Raw genomic sequence first — 25,318 nt, forward strand, 5'->3', positions numbered from 1 at the left:
CTGCACAGTGTGTAACATGAGTTAAGCGTTGGGCGGAGGGAAAGAAAGAGGGAAGAATGTCAGGAAGCGATCGTCGCCCAGCTGGGGCATGCTGGGAGGAAGGTGCAGAGTGTCCGAGTCGCAGCGGGAGGGGACTCTAATCTTTAGAACCCCCAAAGTGACAACCAGCATGGGACAGGACTCACTGGGCTGGGAAAGTAATGCTCCTGAGACAGTGAGCGAGAGAGAACCTGATAGCTAGGGGATCAAAGCTGTCCCTCATTTGTCAATACAGTCCATTTTTAAACCAATAGAGGGCTATTGGAAATCCTTTCACATGTGCTTATTGAACATAAAGTGGAGCCGGGAATTATTGGATCCCTTGATAAAGATGAGCAAAAAAGACTGTATAAAATAAATAATGCAAATACTGAGCTACAGTGGGGGAAAAAAGTATTTAGTCAGCCACCAATTGTGCAAGTTCTCCCACTTAAAAAGATGAGAGAGGCCTGTAATTTTCATCATAGGTACACATCAACTATGACAGACAAATTGAGGAAAAAAATTCCAGAAAATTCACATTGTTGGATTTATAATGAATTTATGTGCATATTATGGTGGAAAATAAGTATTTGGTCACCTACAAACAAGCAAGATTTCTGGCTCTCACAGACCTGTAACTTCTTCTTTACATTTACGTCATTTAGCAGACACTCTTATCCAGAGCGACTTACAAATAGGTGCATTCACCTTATAGCCAGTGGGATAACCACTTTACAAGTTTTTTTTTTTTGTTTTCAGTTTTTTTTTTTTAAGAGGCCCCTCTGTCCTCCACTCATTACCTGTATTAATGGCACCTGTTTGAACTTGTTATCAGTATAAAAGACACCTGTCCACAACCTCAAACAGTCACACTCCAAACTCCACTATGGCCAAGACCAAAGAGCTGTCAAAGGACACCAGAAACAAAATTGTAGACCTGCACCAGGCTGGGAAGACTGAATCTGCAATAGGTAAGCAGCTTGGTTTGAAGAAATCAACTGTGGGAGCAATTATTAGGAAATGGAAGACATACAAGACCACTGATAATCTCCCTCGATCTGGGGCTCCACGCAAGATCTCACCCCGTGGGGTCAAAATGATCACAAGAACGGTGAGCAAAAATCCCAGAACCACACAGGGGGACCTAGTGAATGACCTGCAGAGAACTGGGACCAAAGTAACAAAGCCTACCATCAGTAACACACTACGCCGCCAGGGACTCAAATCCTGCAGTGCCAGACGTGTCCCCCTGCTTAAGCCAGTACATGTCCAGGCCCGTCTGAAGTTTGCTAGAGTGCATTTGGATGATCCAGAAGAGGATTGGGAGAATGTCATATGGTCAGATGAAACCAAAATAGAACTTTTTGGTAAAAACTCAACTCTTCGTGTTTGGAGGAAAAGAATGCTGAGTTGCATCCAAAGAACACCATACCTACTGTGAAGCATGGGGGTGGAAACATCATGATTTGGGGCTGTTTTTCTGCAAAGGAACCAGGACGACTGATCCGTGTAAAGGAAAGAATGAATGGGGCCATGTATCGTGAGATTTTGAGTGAAAACCTCCTTCATTGAAGATGAAACGTGGCTGGGTCTTTCAGCATGACAATGATCCCAAACACACCGCCCGGGCAACGAAGGAGTGGCTTTGTAAGAAGCATTTCAAGGTCCGGGAGTGGCCTAGCCAGTCTCCAGATCTCAACCCCATAGAAAATCTTTGGAGGGAGTTGAAAGTCTGTATTGCCCAGCGACAGCCCCAAAACATCACTGCTCTAGAGGAGATCTGCATGGAGGAATGGGCCAAAATACCAGCAACAGTGTGTGAAAACCTTGTGAAGACTTACAGAAAACATTTGACCTGTGTCATTGCCAACAAAGGGTATATAACAAAGTATTGAGAAACTTTTGTTATTGACCAAATACTTATTTTCCACCATAATTTGCTAATAAATTCATAAAAAATCCTACAATGTGATTTTCTGGATTTTTTTCTCTCATTTTGTCTGTCATAGTTGACGTGTACCTATGATGAAAATTACAGGCCTCTCTCATCTTTTTAAGTGGGAGAACTTGCACAATTGGTGGCTGACTAAATACTTTTTCCCCCCACTGTATATTGTATGCAACAACAACTAATGCTAATACAATTGCTCAGAGAAATATATTTTGTTTAACAAGTAACAAAATACAAAATAAAAAAGGTCAAAATTATTATTGGATCCCGTTTTTAATACTCCCCTTGCGAGGATAATGACACTGAACCTTTTTTCTTAAACGTTTTATGAGATTGGAGAACACATTGGGAGGGATCCTAGACCATTCCTCCATACACAATCTTTCCAAACCTGTGGTTTGAATTGAAGAGGGCAGTCCATAAGCACAGATGAAGGATATCAACGATCTGGTCATTTTTTCAGCATACAATATAGCTCAGTATTTTTATTAATTATTTTATACAGTCTTTGTTGCTCATCTTTATCAAGGGTGTCAATCATTTCAGACCCCACTGTATATTCCGTATGCATTCCTTACCACATTATACCCTAAGTGTAATTAAAGAATGAAGATCCTAATATAAAGGGATCACAGATAATGGTTTGTGACAGATGTCTGTTATGATATGGAGGTGAAGGAGCAGCAGGGAAGGGCAAGGAAGTGGTTTGGATCCTCAGCTAATCTACCCTGGCTTTTCCTCCTGTAATCAGTGGAAATCCTCTTGAGCCTTGCTTCAGCACCCTGTTGACAATCAGCGAAAAAAGGAGGGGATGAATGAATGAATGAATGCCATGCATCCTTCCACCTGCACTGCTGTCGCTGTACCACTGAGAACCTTAAGCCTTTTGATGGGCTGTGGAATGACACTGTAGGGTTGGCATACACACAAAGGTGACTGGACCCTGGATAGAAAACAGTGTGCATTCTGAGCTTTAGCAGAGGCAAAGAAATACTTTCAACATTTCACAGTTTGGTCCTAAAAATGTGAAATAAAAAATAAGCTGGGTCAGCGTTTAGTTCTGTTGTAATGGATGGTGCTATAACTGCAGGCGGTACCTTTACGACTGCCTCCCTGGCTGGCTGGAAATTGGCACAGACACTGGCTTGGTTTACAATGGCAGAAAGGTGGCACACAGCCTTCCTCCTGCCATGGCAGTGTGAGCTGGCTGCAGCCCGGTAGGGCTGAGGGTGAAGGTGGGGGTGGTGCCCCCCTTGGAGCCTCCCACCCTTCCTGACATAGAGGAAACACATGTTATGGGATACATCCCTGTTTTAGAAAGGCTGTGTATGTATGGCACACAATGCAGCACTCCAAGCTTTTTAGTGTACTTTCAGCTGATGGACTTACTACTGGGATCAGGATAGCTACAACAGAGCTTTAAACTGTGTGACTGGTTGCTATGGCAGCTGAGGTTGACTGTGGTCACACAACACTCTAAGCTGGTCACAAAGCAACCAGGGGGAGATCAAGAAAGGGTTTCTCCAGGGTTGGTGGTTGGTTGGGCATTCATTAAATCATGGTCACCTGTCCTCAGGAACTTCCAATAGCCGAAATAACACTTTAAATGATTAAATAATATCTTAGAGAGAGGGGTGTGGTATGACACAGGTCATGCCCCTGTAACACTGACTAGAGACACTAATAAGAGCTTAAGAGGTCAGAGCTACTGAGCTCCTTATCTCCCTGCAGGGCCACGCTGGTTAGAACAGATAGTGGTGGTGTGATGCGGCACGCTTCTGACACTCCCTTCTAACACTGGGGCTTTTAGTTTTAGCCCCACATATGCTGGGACGTAAACAGAGCAGTGTCTGGGATCACTTCCGAGTCCTCCATCACAAACAAGGCTGATTGGGAGCAAGCCCCAAGGCTTACATACACAGCACGTCCATGCTTTATTTACATGGTCCCATCACAGCAGCAATGTGCAAGCACAGTGCAATCCTGCTTCCTCATGGTAAGTCCCTGTAAAACAAACTAGGAGCAAACAAAAACAAGGCCTGAAGTAGAGTTCTCATTCCACTTTATACAGAGCCTGTGACAGAGAAACCAAATACTGACACATGGGATATGATTTCCTGCTTCATTATATATTGGTTTATGTCTATTGTTTTTTGTCACCTTTTGACTTTCATTTTCAGCATCTTTTTCCTGAGCACAATAAATAAAAGGATGAAACATCCACAACTCAAGTGTAACTTTTCCATTCCAGATCAAAACTCAAACAGCTTTACAGGCTATAAAACATTACCACCAAACCCAAGCCAATATTCCCACCAGCCCCAGCCCACAGGCCACACACAATCCAAATACCAGGCCAGGCAAACTGAACACGAACCCTGCCCATCCCTACCCGGTCTCTGGGAACAGCCCCCACCCCTGTGGGCCGGGCCTCCCCCTCCTCCCTCCCTGGGCCTACAGTTTCAGACTGAGGAATGCCAACTATGCAGCCAGCCTGATGAAAAGTAATTAAAGTTGATCCCCACTGGCTACGGCAGACAGGTACCATACAGATACAGCCAGTACAGTGCACAGAGCCAGACGTGAGCTAGGCTATGATGATAAAGAGCTTTTCAATCCCATTTAATCAAACTAGCAGCAGGTAACAGGGGAGGGGGATATGATCAGATATATGGCCTAATCTCTATTGAAGGTTCTATGATTTGAATACAAAAACATCTAAACTTGCCTGTTGATAACAAAGCATAGATCAAATGGGATGAATTAAAATAATATGACTGCAGTAGCAGATCCAGAAAAGACACAGCAAACTGGCACTGAAACACACAAACTGAGACTAGGGGGAAAAATCCCAGAGGAACAATGAAGTTATTGCAAACTTTCACTTTCATCTCTTACTGTAGGCAGAATCCAGTGGCAGAGACCTGGAATTTTAAGTAGATCCCCGAACACACCTCAGCATTCCTCCAACACACCTCAGCATTCCTCCAACGTCAGAAGACAAATATACTGTATCAGAACACGTTTCCCAGTATGAGTAAATAGTTAACACTCTTTAATCTTTGAATGTTTTAAAAATACATTAGGTTTTAAATGTGTGTTATCAAATTGAACATTGACTGTAGCTATAAAGGGATTTATTGATGACTTCAAAGTGTACTCTAATCCCACTCTCTCTACAGTAGATGACCACATGGAGCGAGTCTGAGTGAAAGGTCAATGACCACAGTCAGCCAAAGTCAGGGTGGGCTGTGTGGCTGTGGTGGTGGTAGCGGTGCAGATATGACAGTCTCTTTAAAGCAGATGAACCTCCAGTAGTAGTCTGCTCTGGCCAGTCAGTAGTTTGGCTCTGGGACTCTACAAATTGCCAGTCAATGAGACACAGACCCCTAGAATCACCAGGGTCTTCAACCTTGGTGTGGAGCTTGACCATACACTGTATAGTAATACTTCATCTGAGCTGGATTATACTATAAGAAATCATTCACAGGAAACTTGTAGGTGCTATAGGCTCTGATAGAGGAGGATCATTACCTATTTTTTAGGAATAAGAGGGGAGTGAAATGTCACATGAAGAGGGCTGGGCAAACAAAAATGGGGGGAATATTGGCTGTGGTTCAAAAATGGAGAAAATGCCATGTAGAGGAGAAAAGAAATCAGATGAGAGAAACTTGCCTTCAATTTCACCCTTCAGGGGCACCGGTCGGTTTCCACAATTACAACGTTAAGGTAGTTAGTAGAGGGGGGTAAATGGAGAAAAGCAATACTTTTATAGACAAATCAAGGGGCCTGAAAGAATAAAACACACCTCACAAAACAAAATAAACAACCTTCTAAATGAAATGTGTTCTCCATCAGTCAGTAAGATCTGCCTAGATTACACAATACTTCCCACACTTTACCCCTATGCAGTAAACACGGACCGGTCTCCACTCTCTGCTAGGTCCTGCACAGTTGGACGTAATGCTTTTGAGGACATAATCCCCTGAGTTTAATCTACAAACTAGGAGGAGGAGAGTCACAGTGCTGATCATACCCGTAAAGCTTTTATGCTCGACCAATTTCACCTCCTGGCTTATTACAACATGGCCAGGCACTCACAAGATAATGGATCAGCTGTGTGTGTGTGTGTGTCCAGGCACAGCCATAGACTTCCTGATATTCCTCTGATTCACTTCCTGTAGAAGGGCTGGGAGGGACGTGAGGGCCTGCCGCCTCTCCCCTTAAAGACATCATTAATATGGCTACTACCACCAAGCTGCTTAGGGCTAATGGAGACTGAGACAGACTCATATCCTTCAGGCCTAGCAAGCACTCCTTTAGAAATGAGCAAGACATGGGAGGGCTTATTTCAATGCCAAAGCCACAGTATACCTCATTGAGTAAGAGTCTCTGGCATTACTGGGAGCTTTCTCAACATATGACGGTCACACCCAAAAGACTATGTGAGATTAGGTTGAATGGGATATCTCTTCCAGAACTAAGCGTCTGTGGGAAGATACTTCCCGGCGTCTGGTGAATATGTGGTTTATGGGGCTTCTCTCCAGGGGCTGAGAGGATGACATGACACGGCACCGTTCCATATGCCTTCTGGCTCCCATCCGCCTGTCACTACGTCTCCACTTCAGTCACTCAACAGGACAGGAATACCTAATCGGATAACAGATGAAGATTACTACGGTCTATCAGTTTACACTGGAATACAAACTGGATTTGCAACATTATCAAGAGGTCAAGAGGATATGACTCAATCAGTTAGTCAGTCCCTCACAGCCACACCTACAGTGGGGAGAACAAGTATTTGATACACTGCCGATTTTGCAGGTTTTCCTACTTACAAAGCATGTAGAGGTCTGTAATTTTTATCATAGGTACACTTCAACTGTGAGAGACAGAATCTAGAACAAAAAAAATCCATTGTATGATTTTTAAGTAATTAATTTGCATTTTATTGCATGACATAAGTATTTGATCACCTACCAACCAGTAATAATTCCGGCTCTCACAGACCTGTTAGTTTTTCTTTAAGAAGCCCTCCTGTTCTCCACTCATTACCTGTATTAACTGCACCTGTTTGAACTCGTTACCTGTATAAAAGACACCTGTCCACACACTCAATCAAACAGACTCCAACCTCTCCACAATGGCCAAGACCAGAGAGCTGTGTAAGGACATCAGGGATAAAATTGTAGACCTGCACAAGGCTGGGATGGGCTACAGGACAATAGGCAAGCAGCTTGGTGAGAAGGCAACAACTGTTGGCGCAATTATTAGAAAATGGAAGAAGTTCAAGATGACGGTCAATCACCCTCGGTCTGGGGCTCCATGCAAGATCTCACCTTGTGGGGCATCAGTGATCATGAGGAAGGTGAGGGATCAGCCCAGAACTACACGGCAGGACCTGGTCAATGACCTGAAGAGAGCTGGGACCACAGTCTCAAAGAAAACCATTAGTAACACACTACGCCGTCATGGATTAAAATCCTGCAGCGCACGCAAGGTCCCCCTGCTCAAACCAGCGCATGTCCAGGCCCGTCTGAAGTTTGCCAATGACCATCTGGATGTTCCAGAGGAGGAATGGGAGAAGGTCATGTGGTCTGATGAGACAAAAATAGAGCTTTTTGGTCTAAACTCCACTCGCCGTGTTTGGAGGAAGAAGAAGGATGAGTACAACCCCAAGAACACCATCCCAACCGTGAAGCATGGAGGTGGAAACATCATTCTTTGGGGATGCTTTTCTGCAAAGGGGACAGGACGACTGCACCGTATTGAGGGGAGGATGGATGGGGCCATGTATCGCGAGATCTTGGCCAAAAACCTCCTTCCCTCAGTAAGAGCATTGAAGATGGGTCGTGGCTGGGTCTTCCAGCATGACAACGACAAGAAACACACAGCTAGGGCAACTAAGGAGTGGCTCCGTAAGAAGCATCTCAAGGTCCTGGAGTGGCCTAGCCAGTCTCCAGACCTGAACCCAATAGAAAATCTTTGGAGGGAGCTGAAAGTCCGTATTGCCCAGCGACAGCCCCGAAACCTGAAGGATCTGGAGAAGGTCTGTATGGAGGAGTGGGCCAAAATCCCTGCTGCAGTGTGTGCAAACCTGGTCAAGACCTACAGGAAACGTATGATCTCTGTAATTGTAAACAAATACCAGTACCAAATATTAAGTTTTGCTTTTCTGAGATATCAAATACTTATGTCATGCAATAAAATGCAAATTAATTACTTAAAAATCGTACAATGTGATTTTCTGGATTTTTGTTTTAGATTCCATCTCTCACAGTTGAAGTGTACCTATGATAAAAATTACAGACCTCTACATGCTTTGTAAGTAGGAAAACCTGCAAAATCGGCAGTGTATCAAATACTTGTTCTCCCCACTGTATGTGTGGGCGCTGATCAACCAAAATAGCATCCTTCAGCTAAAGGATACAGGCTGGAGTGAATAGATATCCCACCGATTGAATTACGTAATGGTATGGTAGCAAGATATCTGTTGAATGTAACGTATATTGCACACAATTCATACACTTTAGCAGGTCTTAGGAAGTACTGGAGTAAATGAGGGAGGTGGTATTTAAACCAGTCTTTAAAGCCTTGCAGGAGGCATGGCTGACCCCACGACCACCCAAAAGTTCAGTGCACCCAAATAACACCCCATCTGGATGGATGAGAGAGCGCCAGAACCAAACAAAACTGTCAGAGCAGCAGAGAGAGCATTCCAGACTCCAAGGAAACAAAACTCACTTCAGCAACAAGCTTCGACTAGACCAACGCTTGCCTCACTCTTTATAAACACACACACAACAGATCAGTGTTTTGGTACCAAACCAACATTTCTGAGTTCAAATATTATCATGAGAATACTTTCAACATTTGAAGGAGAAGCCAGGGGAAGCAGTTGTGTGGAAGCAGTCGAAGTGTTGTCGTTGGTGGTTGGGCGAAACCGGTCCCAGAGCAGTTGTCCTGCACTTGTTAACAGGAAAACGCCATCTAGCTAGGCTCTTTAGAACTCAGGCACTTTGTTATGGTAACCTCCCCTGTGTTCCAAAACAGTCAGGCTCTATTGGGGATAACGGTCACAGTGGGCGGGTTTCCCAGCACTAGGCTACTCTGTGCTCTGCCTGCATGTCTGCTCTGCTCTCTCAGTCCAGCTACAGCCACAGGAAACCATCTCTATCTAGGAACTCTCAGGCCTCTCTACTCTCACAAGGAGATGGGAGACAGGAAGTCATGGGCACTTCCTGTTTGGGCAGGGTCTATCAATTTTGGGGCAGAGCAGGCGAGTGGCGTATTCAATGGGGTACAAAGTTTAGAGTGTTTTCACTCAGAGCTGGCAAGTGGAAAGAGTTGCTCCGTTCTCTCGCCTCTGGTCCAAACAGAGAGTTATTTCTATCTCACCAAGCACAATTACATAAGAGCCATTAAATCAGTACACACAATTGGAATCCCAGGCTTAGCCACAGAAATCAATGGGCTATTGTGCCCAAGGGCCAATATACAACACATCTGAGAATACAATAACCTATTGGAGAGAAAAGTTGGGAAACATAGAAGAGACAGTACTTTCCCTTTTTTTGTTGCAGGAAATTGTTAAATAAGCCACAAGTCTGAAACGACCACAGACAGCACCTCTGGATTACTTATGAGTGTCAGCTCTGGAGAAGTGTGATTGTTCGATGGCACAGTGCACTGGCTGGGGGTGCAAAGAATGTGACAGCTAACCAGAAGACAAAGATATTTATGGGTGTGTCAGTGCAAGAATCAACAATGGTTAATCACTTTTGTAAACAAAAGCAATCTCTGTTAGTCCATGAAATCATTTGAGTTGGCCATATTGGTCCTCTGTAGCTCAGCTTGGTAGAGCACGGCGCTTGTAACGCCAAGGTAGTGGGTTCGATCCCCGGGACCACCCATACACAAAAATGTATGCACGCATGACTGTAAGTCGCTTTGGATAAAAGCGTCTGCTAAATGGCATATTATTATTATTATTATTATTTATATTGCAACTGGGTAGTTACAGGAAATAAGTGCCTTTTGCTGATATTTTAAAGGGCGACTTCATTTCCTGATTTGGCGTCGTTTTAGATTTGGTTCATTAAGAAATGCTAGCGGCCATGACTGAATTCAAACATGAGCTGGTTTCAGGGTGTGGTTTGATGTGGGTGTCTCGTGTGTGTTTGCAGGTGGGAAGAGTTAGCCAAGTCATTAAGCAAATTAGCTTCAGCCGGCTGGTGTGCGACCGTGGCAAAATTGGTTTCACTTTGGATAGCCTATCTCTGGGGATAGTTAGGGACCAGGCTTTCCGTTAGGAAAATGTGGTGCCGGACATTTGACCGGCAGCATTTTAATTTACCAGACATTTGAGAAATGTAACGGACCCATATGCATTGGGTGCGTAACCTGATTAGGCGCCCACCCACGGTGCTCAGAATAACAGAAATCACATTTAGATTATGGTAATTCATCTTAACAGAACATGCAAGTCGAGGATGCAATGATATGCGGTCCTTTTTACCGAATTCCGATGCCCACATTTACTTTTCCTCAGCCAACAAGACGAGTAACAAACAGCAAAATCACTAGCCTATGTCAATCTACTATCCCCTATAGTAGAAAAGTTTACCTATTCTATTGGTCAGCTTGTCGAGAAAGAAAAAGCCTATTCCAAACAGACTCTGGGAAAGTTGTGGAACGATAGATCCCAAATTCATACAGCCAGTAGGCCTAGGTTACATAAAAAATGTTTTATAGCAATGAGTCTGTTGGCAACAGATCAGAACATTTAGCTTAAAACGTTGATAAACTATTATTTCTTCACATTATAGGCAGCAATGTGCACAAGGCAGTAGACTATGTGTGAATGTTTGTTCCATAATTCAATTCGCAGGAAAACACCGTTGTCAAAAGCAAGCAGTTTCATGTGACAGATGAAAATATCGGTTCGAAATGTAGAAAGATGGGAGATCTAAAATACAACAACTAGCATGTATGACTAGGATTGTGCCTTTGGCTACTGGACAATAAAATAAAGTTGATATAAAATAATTGCCTCTACAGATATGGTCTGATTTTGGCTAGGCTACTTTGAAGCAAGGTAACACATGCCTCATAATATGTAGTAAAACGTTCAGGTTTGCAACAATTAAGTATATATGTTTTCAGAAAGCATACTGCATCCAGCTCATTGCAAAGTGGTGTGTGATGCGCTGATGAAGCCTGTCTTCCGTTGCCTGTGCATTTGCTGTTTGAGATGCTGTAGCAACAGCTCTCGCGCTGTCTGACAGATATTCCGCTCAAAAGCTAAATTATGCAAACTAACCTATAGACTGATAAGCATGACCGGTCAAATATACCGTGAAGGTACCACGTTCATTTGTACAAACAATAGTACGCAAGTATAAACACCATGGCACCACGCAGCCGTCATACCGCTCAGGAAGGAGACGCGTTCTGTCTCCTAGAGATGAACGTACTTTGGTGCGAAAAGTGCAAATCAATCCCAGAACAACAGCAAAGGACCTTGTGAAGATGCTGGAGGAAACAGGTACAAAAGTATCTATATCCACAGTAAAACGAGTCCTATATCGACATAACCTGAAAGGCCGCTCAGCAAGGAAGAAGCCACTGCTCTAAAACCGCCATAAAAAAGCCAGACTACGGTTTGCAACTGCACATGGGGACAAAGATCGTACTTTTTGGAGAAATGTCCACTGGTCTGATGAAACAAAAATAGAACTGTTTGGCCATAATGACCATCGTTATGTTTGGAGGAAAAAGGGGGTACAACTTCCAAAGTTGTGGCAAAATGGCTTAAGGACAACAAAGTCAAGGTATTGGAGTGGCCATCACAAAGCCCTGACCTCAATCCTATAGAAAATTTGTGGCCAGAACTGAAAAATCGTGCGCGAGCAAGAAGGCCTACAAACCTGACTCAGTTACACCAGCTCGGTCAGGAGGAATGGGCCAAAATTCACCCAACTTATTGTGGGAGCTTGTGGAACGCTACCCGAAACGTTTGACCCAAGTTAAACAATTTAAAGGCAATGCTACCAAATACTAATTGAGTGTATGTAAACTTCTGACCCACTGGGAATGTGATGAAATAAATAAAAGCTGAAATAAATCACTCTACTATTATTCTGACATTTCACATTCTTAAAATAAAGTGGTGATCCTAACTGACCTAAGACAAGGAATGTTTACTAGGATTAAATGTCAGGAATTGTGAAAAACTGAGTTTAAATGTTTTTTGGCTAAGGTATGTAAACTTCCTACTTCAACTGTACATTGTGTAATTTACTGATGGTCCCCCTAACTAGCTCCATAGGGAAATCAAATGTCAAACCAAATTGACCATGGGCATTACGAGTGCAGCTGCGCTCCGAATTAATGATTACTTGGGTGCTGCCAGCCGTAGGCAGGATTAAAATAAACCCACCCATGGAAAACTGTTAAGGTACCCTTCATTCCGTGACACAATGTTTTCCTATCATCTCGCAAATCTGTTTTGGACGAGACTGACTTTATTACCAAGATTATCCTATTTACATTTTGTAGTCAATTTTGACACTAGAATAAATGTTTCTGACTCATATCGATGCCTCATAGGCCATTTTCTAAACGAGAAGTTGCTTTTTAGGGGCAGTCACTCTTTAAGTTGAAATTGTGCACCAATATTGAATTTTAAAAGCCCGTTATATTAGATGAAGTGCCCTTTAATATAGACCACATGGATAATTCAATAAATCTGATTTTTAATATGAATAAAGACTTACTACAGTGCCAAAATGTTGCATTATGACATGTTCCGTGCACCCTCTGACTTCAAGGAAGATTTCAACCCACCTAACCCCAAAATGTCTCCAAGTTCTCACCATCATTGTAAAGCCCTTGTAATTTTGTTGCTTTGACAAAGTCATTTCTGAAGATTAGTGATTCATTTGAAGGTAAAAATAAATAACATGTCCATCATTTGAAGGTCAACCCTGTTCCGTGAACTGAACTCTCGTTTTAATATGGGGAAACTATTCATTTTTTAATATATATTTTTTAAGAAACATTGAGCATCTCATAGTCAAATCATAGTTTAAAAGCAGGTGAGCTTGATCTACTCTTTTTGGCCATTTTCTGGTGGAAAACTGAGTGGGTCGAGCCTAACACGTCAACCTTGTTACCAATAGGCAGAGAAGCTAGAAATGTTTTAACAATTTCATTTTTTTGTGAAGCTTGCATTCAATTGCCCCTCCCTGTTGCACACAACAAGCTTCCATTCCCCCTCTCACAAGGGGATTTATGACTGATTTAAGATGAAATCGCTAACACGGTTAAGGTCAACCCTGCTACTTTATTTGACACTTAAAGGGAAAATTACAACCAAAAACGTGGTATTTGTTTCATTAGTCCATTGTTGATATAGTCCCAAAATGTTTTGTATGTCAGCAATTAAGTTTTCAAGATATATAACTTTCAAAATATAGAAATACAGCTGGTAGATCGTTTTTGGGTGGAGTTTTCCTTTAATAGGCACTTACTATAGTTTATTTTATTTAACTTCTTGAGATGGGACAACATGTTTTTTTATTAACTTGAACATGTGCTCTTTATGACAGAATGATAAAATTACGTGAAATCAAACGTTTTCTTTTCTCCACCAAGTAACATCTCAAAAAGGCACCGAAATGGTGGAACGACCCAACAAGTGGAAAAACCAAGACTCGACAGACCCTGGCTTAAAACGATCTCCCTCTCACTTGGGCATGATGGTCTTAAAATTATCCTCTGCCTCCAGTACTCTACTGAGGACCTCGAGCATCTCTCCTCTGACCATGAGGACCTCTAGCATCTCTCCTCTGACCATGAGGACCTCGAGTGTTGGATCTGGTTTGGATTAAAACCACAACTGCCAAGAAACCTGCCCTGTGCCAAGCAGACGTTGTTTATGGCCAGCCCTGTGGGTGTGTTTAATTCCTCACTTTCCTTGACGCTTCCACGCCACAACTCACACATCAGGTTTCAAGTTTTATTAGTCGAAAACGACCCATGAGCACCAACATCTGAAGTTCATAGGAGCATATCAAATTGGGTGTCAAATGACAGCTAAGAGTCTATGTTTTTGGGAAATGAAGGCATAGATACATTTTTCAACCATTTTCCATCTTGGCATAAGTAAAGGCTGTGATTTCTGGATAAACTGATGGAAAAGGGCTCTTAGAAAACATTTACCAGAAAAAGTATTTAAAAAGGTATTAGAAATACATAAAAACACAATACAGTTGACGTAAAGACCCCTGCGAACAAATATCAACTCTTATATTTAGTTTTGGAGAAATTGTTTACCGTCTGTACGTTTAAGAAATATTGCCTTGTGCCTTGTAATTCCATTACCAACAAAAAAACAACAACATATCTTTAAGATATTTTCTCACTTCTCTCCCTCATGAGGAGAGAGGATAATGAATGTTCACAGAAGTAACAAGTAATGGTAGACCTACTAATCAGTTAGTGATTTAACTGATATCAATTTTGTTTATGAATTATTAAGTGATTAAAACTTATAATTCCATTACTAAATTGGTAACGGAATTACCTAAATAAATCACTAACGGAAATACTGCAACTGAGTTGTCTACAATGGGAAATCATAATAGTCACAACCCACAGTTGGGTCAGCTGCTACTGTCCTCCCTTCCACTGGCATACTGTTATGTTCAGCTCATAACTGTTTTCTTTGTCTTTCTGTTGTCTGGTGGTCAAACAAAGAGTGTTAAAACAGTCAGAGCCTGGACAACTCTCTCGCTGCCGCTCTCTCACCCTCCAGTTAATGTCACCTCTCCTGGCTCTTACTGACACCTACCCATGAGACCCCTCTCTTTCCATTTACTGTAACCAGCATCCTCATCCACTGAGCACCAACTGACACCGGACACTGAAAATGTATAGAAATTTGGTCAGTCCACCCTGGCCTTGATGTTAACGTCCACAGACGGACTGGACCAAATCTGAACCTATCATAGAAGTATGTTTCACAAGTTTGGATAGCACAGCACAGTGAGTAGAGCACAGTAGAGTACAGTTCAATACGTTAAAATACAGTAAAGAAAAGTAGAGTATATTGTAATGTACTCTATACGCTACTGTACTGTACTATACCCTACTCTGCTGTACTGCGCTCTGCGATGTCCAAACTTGTGAAACATGCGGAGAATGACATTCATATCCATAATTATGCATTTCTGTGTAGTATAGATCAGTGACCCATGACGTAATTCTGTTACCGTAATTCCATTAATAACCAACATTAATTTCTAACTAAAGGCGCCATGTCATAGCTGACACCCCATTCTTTCTGCAGACATCTTTGAATCTTAATTCGGAGCAGATATTTAACAGAGTTTTTGGAAAACATGGTTGCATAAAAACCTGAGGGAGATTTTACCGTAATTCCATTACCAAAGTTCGCATCTGCACAGTTCTTCACCTAAATTAGTTTTTGTAAAAATGTCTGTGGAAAGTGTTAAACGTAGTCCTTGTGCATAGAGTTGTATGGTTTGTTAAACTTTGAAATCAATCGTTTTTGTTTGGCATACATTTTAAAGTGAACAAACGTAACGCCGTTCCCATGGAATTGCCCTCGTATCATTGGTCATAGCTGTGTCATGTTGGCTTTAAATGTTTCCAGTCTAGTTAAATAGCTTCTGAACATTAAAAAGCAACCCCTTTCTGACATTTAAACGTGGAAAGAATACAGACAGGAAAACGCGTTTCGGTTGTATACTAGGCTAGGGCATGAAAAGCAGCTGACCTCTTATTCCAGTTATCTCTGTTGTCTTGTCCTATTTAGATAACAGAACAGATGCCACTGAAGTAGAATGCACAACTCAAGCAGATAATCTGTAATTGAGCATACAAGGCCTCTCCAACTCAGTCCAATTCCCAAATGAGGATTCTCTCCCAGGGTCACAGTCATTACATGGAGTTGTAATGATGGACAAAATACAGCAGGCCAGAGCCCATTGCTGAGGATAGTAGTGCATCTACCAAGGATATCTGAGAAGTTAAATGCTGTCTACAAGCCAGACTGTTGTGTTGGGGGAGGCGCAGAGGGCTTGTTCAGTGTTAGAGCAGTGTCTCTACACTTTGCCTTGGCCAAACCACAGTGCAGAGGAGAGAGTGGGCCTCTTGATGGTCACATGGGCTCATGTATTATTGAAGAAAGAAAAATAATATTTCAGTGAGTGCAGGTTTTAAGTCATAATGTATTTTTTTTAGCAGCAGTTCAGAACAAATGGACGCGTTTTGGCAAACGCTGACAAAGGCTACTGCCGAAACTCGTCCGTTTGTTCTGACCTCTGCTGCTAAAGAAAATACATGAAAACTTAAAAGAATATTTCAGTGAGTGTAGATTTTTCCTTTCTTCAGTTATGCCCTTTGAACCCGGCACCCAAATACTCTTTGTTACTACATACAGTGCTATGAAAAAGTATTTGCCCCCTTTCTAATTTTCTCTACTTTTGCATATTTGTGATACTGAATGTTATCAGATCTTCAACCAAAACCTAATATTAGATAAAGGGAACATAAGTGAACAAATAACACAACAATTACATCTTTTTTCAGAAACAAAGTTATGCAACTTCCCAAGTTCTTACTGAGGAATGCAGTGTTTGGTTTTCGCCAGGCATAATGGGACCCATCTCCTCCAAAAAGATGACTCAAGTTAGCCAAAAAGCACCTGGATGATCATCAATTAAAAAAAAAAAACATTTTAGTCATTTAGCAGACGCTCTTATCCAGAGCGACTTACAGTTAGTGAGTGCATACATTATTATTTTTTCATACTGGCCCCCCGTGGGAATCGAACCCACAACCCTGGCGTTGCAAACGCCATGCTCTACCAATTGAGCTACATCCCAAGACTCTTGGATGAACGTTCTATGGACAGATGATTCAAAAGTATAACTTTTTGGATGACATGGTTCCAGTAATGCCTGCCGAAAACCACAACACTGCATTCCACAGTAAGAACATCATACCAAAGGTCAAGCATGGTGGTGGTGGTGTGATGGTTTGGGGATGCTTTGCTGCCTCAGGACCTGGACGACTTGCCTTAATAGAAGGAACCATGAATTCTGCTCTGTATCAGAGAATTCTACAGGAGAATGTCAGACCTTCCGTCTGTGAGCTGAAGCTGAAGCGCAGCTGGGTCATGCAGCAAGACAATGATCCAAAACACACAATCAAGTCTACATGAAAATTGCTAAAAGGCAACAAATGTGAAGTTTTGGAATGGCCTAGTCAAAGTCCAGACCTAATCCCAATTGAGATGTTGTGGCAAGACTTGAAATTAGCAGTTCATGCTTGAAAACCCACACGTCACTGGGTTAAAGCAGTTCTGCATGGAAGAGTGGGCCAGAATTCCTCCACAGCGATGTGAGAGACTGATCAACAACTACAGGAAGCATTTGGTTGGAGTCATTGCAGCTAAAGGTGGCACAACCAGTTATTGAGTGTAAGGGAAAATTACTTTTTCACACAGGGGAATTGGGTGTTGCATAACTTTGTTTATGAAATAAATATGTAATTGTTGTGTTATTTGTTCACTTATGTTCCCTTTATCTAATATTAGGTTTTGGTTGAAGATCTGTTAACATTCAGTATCACAAATATGCAAAAGTAGAGAAAATTAGAAAGGGGGCAAATACTTTTTCATAGCACTGTATATTTGAGCTGAGCACGCAAATGTATCTTTCTCATGTATTATTGACCCAGGCAGGCTGGGAGCTGTTTCACTATCTCACCCCCTGGACAGGTGTTCACGCTCTAGAGTTACGATTACAGAAACACATACACATTTCCCAAAACATTTCTACATGTTTTATATGTTTCATTAAAGTACAGTCCCAGCAATTACAAAACATCCCAATTTAAAATGTATTATCAAATAGTCCTACAGCTTGGTCTGTGCTTGGGTTATATGACTCTTGAGTATAAAGATAGTGAGGTTCATGCAGACCCAGGTAGCCCTAAGCATTTTATTCAGCTTGACCCCCTGTGGGGTGGTGTGGCTTCCTTGACAAGCCCTGATGAATGAGAGAGCATGAAAGAGAGAGAGACAGACAGAGAGAAACCAGATAGAGATCGGAGAGAGTGCGTGCGGCCAAGCTGCTTAGGGCCTGCTCTGCTGGACAACAGTGACAACCCACTAATCTCCTGACTGGCCTGGTGGCATACAGTATGTCACAGCCCACCCATCACCCTCTCTTACTGAAAGGAAACCAAAGCATTCATACACAAGGCTCACAGGGCCCAAGCTCAACACTGGATTCTTGACTGTAAAGGGCTAGAAAATTGAATTACACATTTAAACACAGTTATGCACACATTCATAAAATCAAGTCAAAAGAGAGTCAACCTCACAGGTACTCTAACCCACACAACAAAACATTAGGATTAATTAAATACCTTGTCCCTTACTCACAATTAGCAGAGGTAAGAGAAAGACTTAAGTATCTCAGCTGGTAGAGCATGGCGCTTGTAATGCCAAGGTAGTGGGTTCGATCCCTGGGACCACCCATACACAAAAATGTATGCACGCATGACTGTAAGTCGCTTTGGATAAAAGCGTCTGCTAAATGGCATATTATTAAGATAAAACTAAACGTACACAAACAATGGTCGTTTTGAGGGAGCATACTTTGAAGAGTGAGTGGGGTGCATGTTACAAAAGACACCTCACATATAATCGAGTACAGATTCAAAGGCCACGCAATGACTATTCACTAGAGTCCAAGATTTAATGAAATACACGGGAGACAATGGCCGTGTCTGAATACCCATACTAGCGTACTACTTAATTAAACTGTATTCTATGTATTGACTCTCTTCATACTATTTAGCACATACCGTTTAGTAAAAAGTATGCAGTATGCCACAGCCACAATGCAGTAGCGGTTCCTGACTGGCTGAGTAGGTCGGGCGGGGGTCGAGTGCTGGTGGATGTTTCCAAATTCAACAGACATTAATTTCATTAACCAGCCTGATAATAGCTCATTTCCAGCTCAATTAATTTCTCTAAACTTTGAATTGAATAGGAATGTAGTTATAGGCCTACTTAGGCTGGTTATAGGCAGACTTTCACATGCAACTCAATATTAGGAAGGTGTCATTAATGTTTTGTACACTTAGTGCATTTGGAAAGTACTCAGACCCCTTGACTTTTTCCCACATTTGGTTATGTTACAGCCTTATTCTAAAATTGATTAAATTAATGTTTTTCCTCAATCTACACATAATACCCCATAATGACAAAGCAAAAACAGGTTTTTAGAAATGTTTGCACATTTATTAAAAATAAATAACAGAAATACCTTATTTACATAAGTATTCAGACCCTTTGCTATGAGACTAGAAATTGAGCTCAGGTGCATCCTGTCTCCATTGATCATCCTTGAGATGGTTCTACAACTTGACTGGAGTCCACTTGTGGTAAATTTAATTGAATGGACATGATTTGGAAAGACACACACCAGTCTATATAAGGTAGCACAGTTGACAATGCATGTCAGAGCAAAAACCAAGCCATGAGGTCAAAGCATTTGTCTGTAGAGCTCCGAGATTTGGGGAAGGGTACCAAAATATTTTTGTAGCTTTGAAGGTTCCCGAGAACACAGTGGCCTCCATCATTCTTAAATGAAAGAAGTTTGGAACCTCCAAGACACTTCCTAGAGCTGGCTGCCCGGCCAAACTGAGCAATCGGGGGAGAAAGGCCTTGGTCAGGGAGGTGACAAAGAACCCGATGGTCACTCTGACAGAGCTCCTCTGTGGAAATGGGATAACCTTCCAGAAGGACAACCATCTCAAATCAGGCCTTTATGGTAGAGTGGCCAGACGGAAGCCACTCCTCAGTAAAAGGCACATGACAGCCTGCTTGGAGTTTGCCAAAAGGCACCTAAAGACTCTCAGACCATGAGAAACAAGATTCTATGGTCTGATGAAACCAAGATTGAACTCTTTGGCCTGAATGCCAAGCGCCACGTCTGGAGGAAACCTGGCACCATCCCTACGGTGAAGCATGGTGGTGGCAGCATCATGCTGTGGGGATGTATTTCAGCGGCAGGGACTGGGAGACTAGTCAGGATCGAGGGAAAGATGAACGGAGTAATGTACAGAGATCCTTGATGAAAACCTGCTCCAGAGCAGATTTTGTGTCACAGATCTACACACAATACCCCATACTGTCAAAGTGGAATTTAGTTTGTATAATTTTTTTGAAATTAATTAATAGTCAATAAGTATTCAACCCCTTTGTTATGGCAAGCCCAAATAAGTTCAGGAGTACAAATGTGCTTAACAAATCACATAATAAGTTGCATGGACTCATTCCATGTTCAATAATTGTGGTTAACATGATTTTTGAATAACTACCCCATCTCTGTATCACACACATACAATTATCTGTAAGGTCCCTCAATCGAGTAGTGAATTTCAAGCACAGATTCAACCACAAAGATCATGGAGGTTTTCCAATGCCTCACAAAGAGGGGCACCGACTGGTAGATGGGTAAAAAAAAAAAGCAAAGGAGACGAATATACCTTTGAGCAGGGTGAAGTTATTAATTAGGCTTTGGATGGTGTATCAATACACCTAGTCACTACAAAGATACAAGCATCCTTCCAAACTCAGTTGCTGGAGAGGAAGGAAACTGCTCAGGGATTTCACCATGATGCCAATGGTGATTTTAAAACAGTTACAGAGTAGAATGGTTGTGATAGGAGAAAACTGAGGATGGATCAACAACATTGTAGTTACTCCACAATACTAACCTAAATGACTGAGTGAAAAAACGCATCCTGTTGTTTGGAAAAAAGCACTTTAGTAATACTGCAAAAAATGTGTCAAAGAAATGAACTTTATGTCCTGAATACAAAGCGTTATGTTTGGGGCAAATGCAACTGTACCACTCTTCATATTTTCAAGCATGGTGGTGGCTGCATCATGTTATGGGTATGCTTGTCATCGGCAAAGACTAGGGACGTTTTTCAGGATAAAAATAAATGGAATACAGCTATAAGGCAAAATCCTAGAGGAAAACCTGGTTCAGTCTCCTTTCCAACAGACACTGGAAGACGAATTCACCTTTCAGCAGGAAAATAACTTAAAACACAAGGCCAAATCTACATTGGAGTTGCTTATCAAGATGACAATGAGTGGCCTAGTTACAGTTTTTACTTAAATCTGCTTGAAAATCTATGGCAAGACTTGAAAATGGCTGTCTAGTAATGATCAACAATCAACTTGACAGAGCTTGAAGAATTTTCAAAAGAATAATGGCCAAATATTGTACAATCCAGGTGTGCAAAGCTCTTAGAGACTTACCCAAAAAGACTCACAGCTGTAATCGCCACCAAAGGTGCTTCTACAAAGTATTGACTCAGGGGTGTGAATACTTATGTAAATGCATATTTCTGCATTTAATTTTCAATAAATGTGCAAACATTTCTAAAATCATGTGTTCACTTTGTCATTATGGGGTATCGTGTGTAGATGGGTGAGAAAAAAATAATAATATTTCATTCATTTTGAATTCCGGCTGTAAAACAACAAAATGTGGAATCAATCGAAGGGTCTGAATACTTTCTGAAGACAATGTACTTGTGTAGTGTAAAGAGACAGATCTAGATTAAAATCTCATGAAGACATCCTCACCACATGTCCCCAAAATAATTACCGGAATTTCCTTAATACCAGTATAGAGCATTTTTGCTCCTTTAGCCAAATTGAAAATTAAAGGCTTTTTAAATATCCACACATTTGTGAATCATTGCATTAAACAAGTATGCAACACTATGTGCGATATGGTTTAGATGAGAAGCTCCTGTATAGTTTGAATTGCTATCCTTATTTTGTTTGTCTGTATACTATGGTATTTACGGTATACCAATAGCTGCACTCACACATGAAGCAGGGATGTGGCTTTGGCAACACCACATCCAAGGCTAGTGTAAACAGAAAATATACTGTAGATTCTCACTAGACATATTTTACAAATGGCATATATTATTATTATTATTATTATTATATAAACCCACATTTTGTTTGATTGAGACATGAAATGCTCTGCTGCGCCTCCTGCCAGTTTATGGGACATCTGATTTCTCCATCTTCCTCCGAGACAAACAAAGTGGCCCACGCAAGGCTCCAAGGGCCTTGGCTACACAGATATTACACAAGTGTCTTAATTGGCCTTTCACACAGGCCCCTGGACCATGTGACAGGCCTGGAGTATGTGTGTAATGACATACCTCCTGATTTACAATCCCCTAAATTCCCACCAGCAGCAGGGCCAGTGAGGATCTAAGTTTATCACCATTAGCTGAAATCCAACATGGACTATTGATTGTAATTAGAAAACTGCCCTCAGCTGCTTTCTAGCACTTGTGCATTAACAGATCATATCCAACTGCCATCGATGTGTTAGTTTCCACACCTTTCCAAACAAGGAAAGCAGAGCTATAATACAGAGTCTTTTAATTTAGAGGAATCTTCTCTAATGTAGCCAATGCATTTCTGTTCTAATGTAATAAGGGGGAGAGAGAGAGTGCTAAGTCCTGTTCTGTTTCAAAGGCAGACTTTGGAGTTGCTGGCACGACCACAACCAGCAGCACAACAAATTTAAATCTGATGACTGCCATTATGGTTCTAATGGTATTCACAAAGAGAGATCTGGCTCTGCTCTGAGCGTGCATGGAGAAATAGAGGGACATCTCAGCTATGAGCACTGTCCACTGGCACGTCCCTTTATTCCAACAATAAACAAAGGGGCTCTGCCCAGTGTGTCCTCTCAGAAACATCACATAAACTGGCTAATCAGTGGAACAGTATTTGCCTCTGAAATCTAACTTTTGCATTTGATCCATGATCAGTTTGAGTAATACAATATCTACTGACCAAAGAGGATCTATTCAGTTCATTATGACTTCTTAGTGGGTATTTAGATTACAATCTTTCAGACAGAAAGAATACAATACATTTGTGTTTCAATGCAGACTGAAATACAATCGTCCACGATGGGGGGATCCGTCACAATCTCCCCTTCATGTCGCTGAAAGAGATCCTTCTTCCTCTCCAAGGGTATTTACATGTTTCATGGAGGAATGAATGACAAGCCATGTGTGTGTGTGGGGATGATGATCTTGTGTACAATCACATTCCTGTCTCACTCCACTGAGGGGCTCCACCAGAACAACAGAGCTATACTTCCAGCTTCATGCTTCCTACCATTCACCATATGTTGGTCATTGAACTTGGGAGTTGTTCTTATTCATTCATATTCACAATGGTTTCCTTCTAAAATGCATTATTTTGCATATCCCTAGTCTCCTCCAGAATCCTCTGGCTTGGTTCCATGAGAGAAAATGAATAAATAATATGAAGGTGTGGTTGTGCGTCTGGGATCTTGAGTCAGGATTCCATTTCCCTGACAGAGAGCCTGGAAGGTGTCCGTTTCGGTTACCTAGCAACTTCTTCTAGGAAAGTTGGAACAATCACTCCAAACACCACACCAAACACAGTACACACACACACAAAAGGGTCAACTCCTTTCTCCCCAGAGCCTTTGCAAAATTGATATTGTGATATCACAGGACCCATTGCCCAAATGTTCCAAACTGGATGGTCAAATTCATCATTAGACAAATGCCACCTGATACTGTCTGGGATACCGACCATGAAATTGATGCCAAATACATCCCTTTGTAATGTGGTGCCTCTCTGAGAGCCTTTCTGTGAACATAGACTACCTCACTGATACTAAATATCCTATGAGGCAGAGATTCATAACATGTATTTGGTCATTATATAAATTGTAATTTCTAAAAGCAATGAAAAAAAAAAAAAAAATTACATATACACATGAATGGGTTTTAGTTAAGGACTAAAATTAAATTTTTCCTTGTATCATGCAAATATGTTGACCTGAGGGGACAAGTTGGTGGCCTATTGAATACAGTGTGCTAATACCGACATGTTGTGCATCCCATCCCAAAAGTTACATATTGCAGGTTCAAAAACAAATGTACAGGATTATTCATATCCATGATAATTCATGTATAGGCCTACCATTGCTGCGGTGTGCATCTCATTTACATATTTAATCAATGATAGAGGCATGGAGGCCTAAACAATTAACAGGTAAACCAAGTCAAATAATAGGTAAACTCCCAACATGGAATGCATAATGTAATGCTTTGAAGTAGGCCTACTTGTAAAAAATTTGATACAGATTTTATTGGGCCACATTAAGTATAATTATCATAGTGTTGCACCTGCTGACCTCGAGGTTGGGTGACGATGGTCGCACACCTCGACGGACTAGAAAGTAACAACACACAAGGCACAATAGCAAACAGACGTTTAGAAGAGGAGGGAAATTATGTAGTGTACTTACAACAAGCACGGAGGTCCTGACAACCTCAGATACACTTTGCCTTAGTTCAGCCGCAGTGCCAGGTTTACTTAGTCCCCTTGTAAATTTCCTGGTCTCCGGATGTACTGGAACTGACATTGTCGAGTCCTGCCTTTCATCAATTTCTTTAGGAATTTATAAAACGTCAAAGAGTAAAAACTGAATCATCAGCCGGTTTATCCGTTTCTCCGTCGGCACTAGTGCGCACCTCGAGTTTAAAACTGGATCATGTTGTGCTGGTTCAATCTGCCTTTTTGATCTCATAATTTGCACCAATTACTAGTGAAAGTTGTATTGTATTATCCCGCAGCTGTTACAGTCCCCCGCTGAGTTGTTGTTGTCATAATAAACCATTCTAACGCGCGGTCACCGGCTCATTACCGCAGTCCCTCGTCGTACTCCCTATGGTCGGTGTACATGCTACGCCAGCCAGAATGCGTAATCTGCGTACGTCGTTCTACGGTATTTCTCCACTCCTCCCTTCTCCAGTGATTTACAAAGGCCTGCCCACTCCAGTTTCTATATGAGCATGCTATGACTGTACTGTAATCATTGTTACAATAATATTCAATAAACTGTTTTTATCGACATGTAACGTGAAAAGTAGAGACGATACAATGCAATGTCTGTCACCATAGTGGAAATTATTGTTCAATTAATTTAGAACAACTATTAAACGTGCATAATTCAAATACAGTAAAGTACTGCACACAACAAATGTGACATTTAAGACCTAATGGGAATGACCAAGTTGTTTTTAGGAGGACTACGTAGAATTCTTTCATCAGATGAAAATTATGCAATAACTTCGGCAAGGTATGTGACTAGCACAATCGCACAGGTCTTATGTTATTGAGCAATGATGCCATCTATAGGAATA

At 41.7% G+C, this 25,318-nt stretch overlaps 1 protein-coding gene across 8 annotated transcripts in view; it reads right to left on the reverse strand.

Annotated features, from left to right (window-relative positions):
* Positions 1–24,852, reverse strand: part of LOC311144065 (dedicator of cytokinesis protein 9-like) — a 127,332-nt gene extending 102,480 nt beyond the window's left edge. For all 8 annotated transcript variants that reach the window (XM_084180017.1, XM_084180012.1, XM_084180016.1 and 5 more), the window contains exon 1: positions 24,421–24,852. In XM_084180017.1, coding sequence (XP_084036143.1) covers positions 24,421–24,537 — 117 coding nt within the window. In that variant the 5' untranslated portion in view covers positions 24,538–24,852. The remainder of the gene's footprint in view (positions 1–24,420) is intronic.
* Between the last annotated feature and the right edge of the window lie 466 nt (positions 24,853–25,318).

Source organism: Coregonus lavaretus, assembly GCF_964263955.1.
Source record: "Coregonus lavaretus genome assembly, chromosome: 16".
NCBI lineage: Eukaryota > Metazoa > Chordata > Actinopteri > Salmoniformes > Salmonidae > Coregonus > Coregonus lavaretus.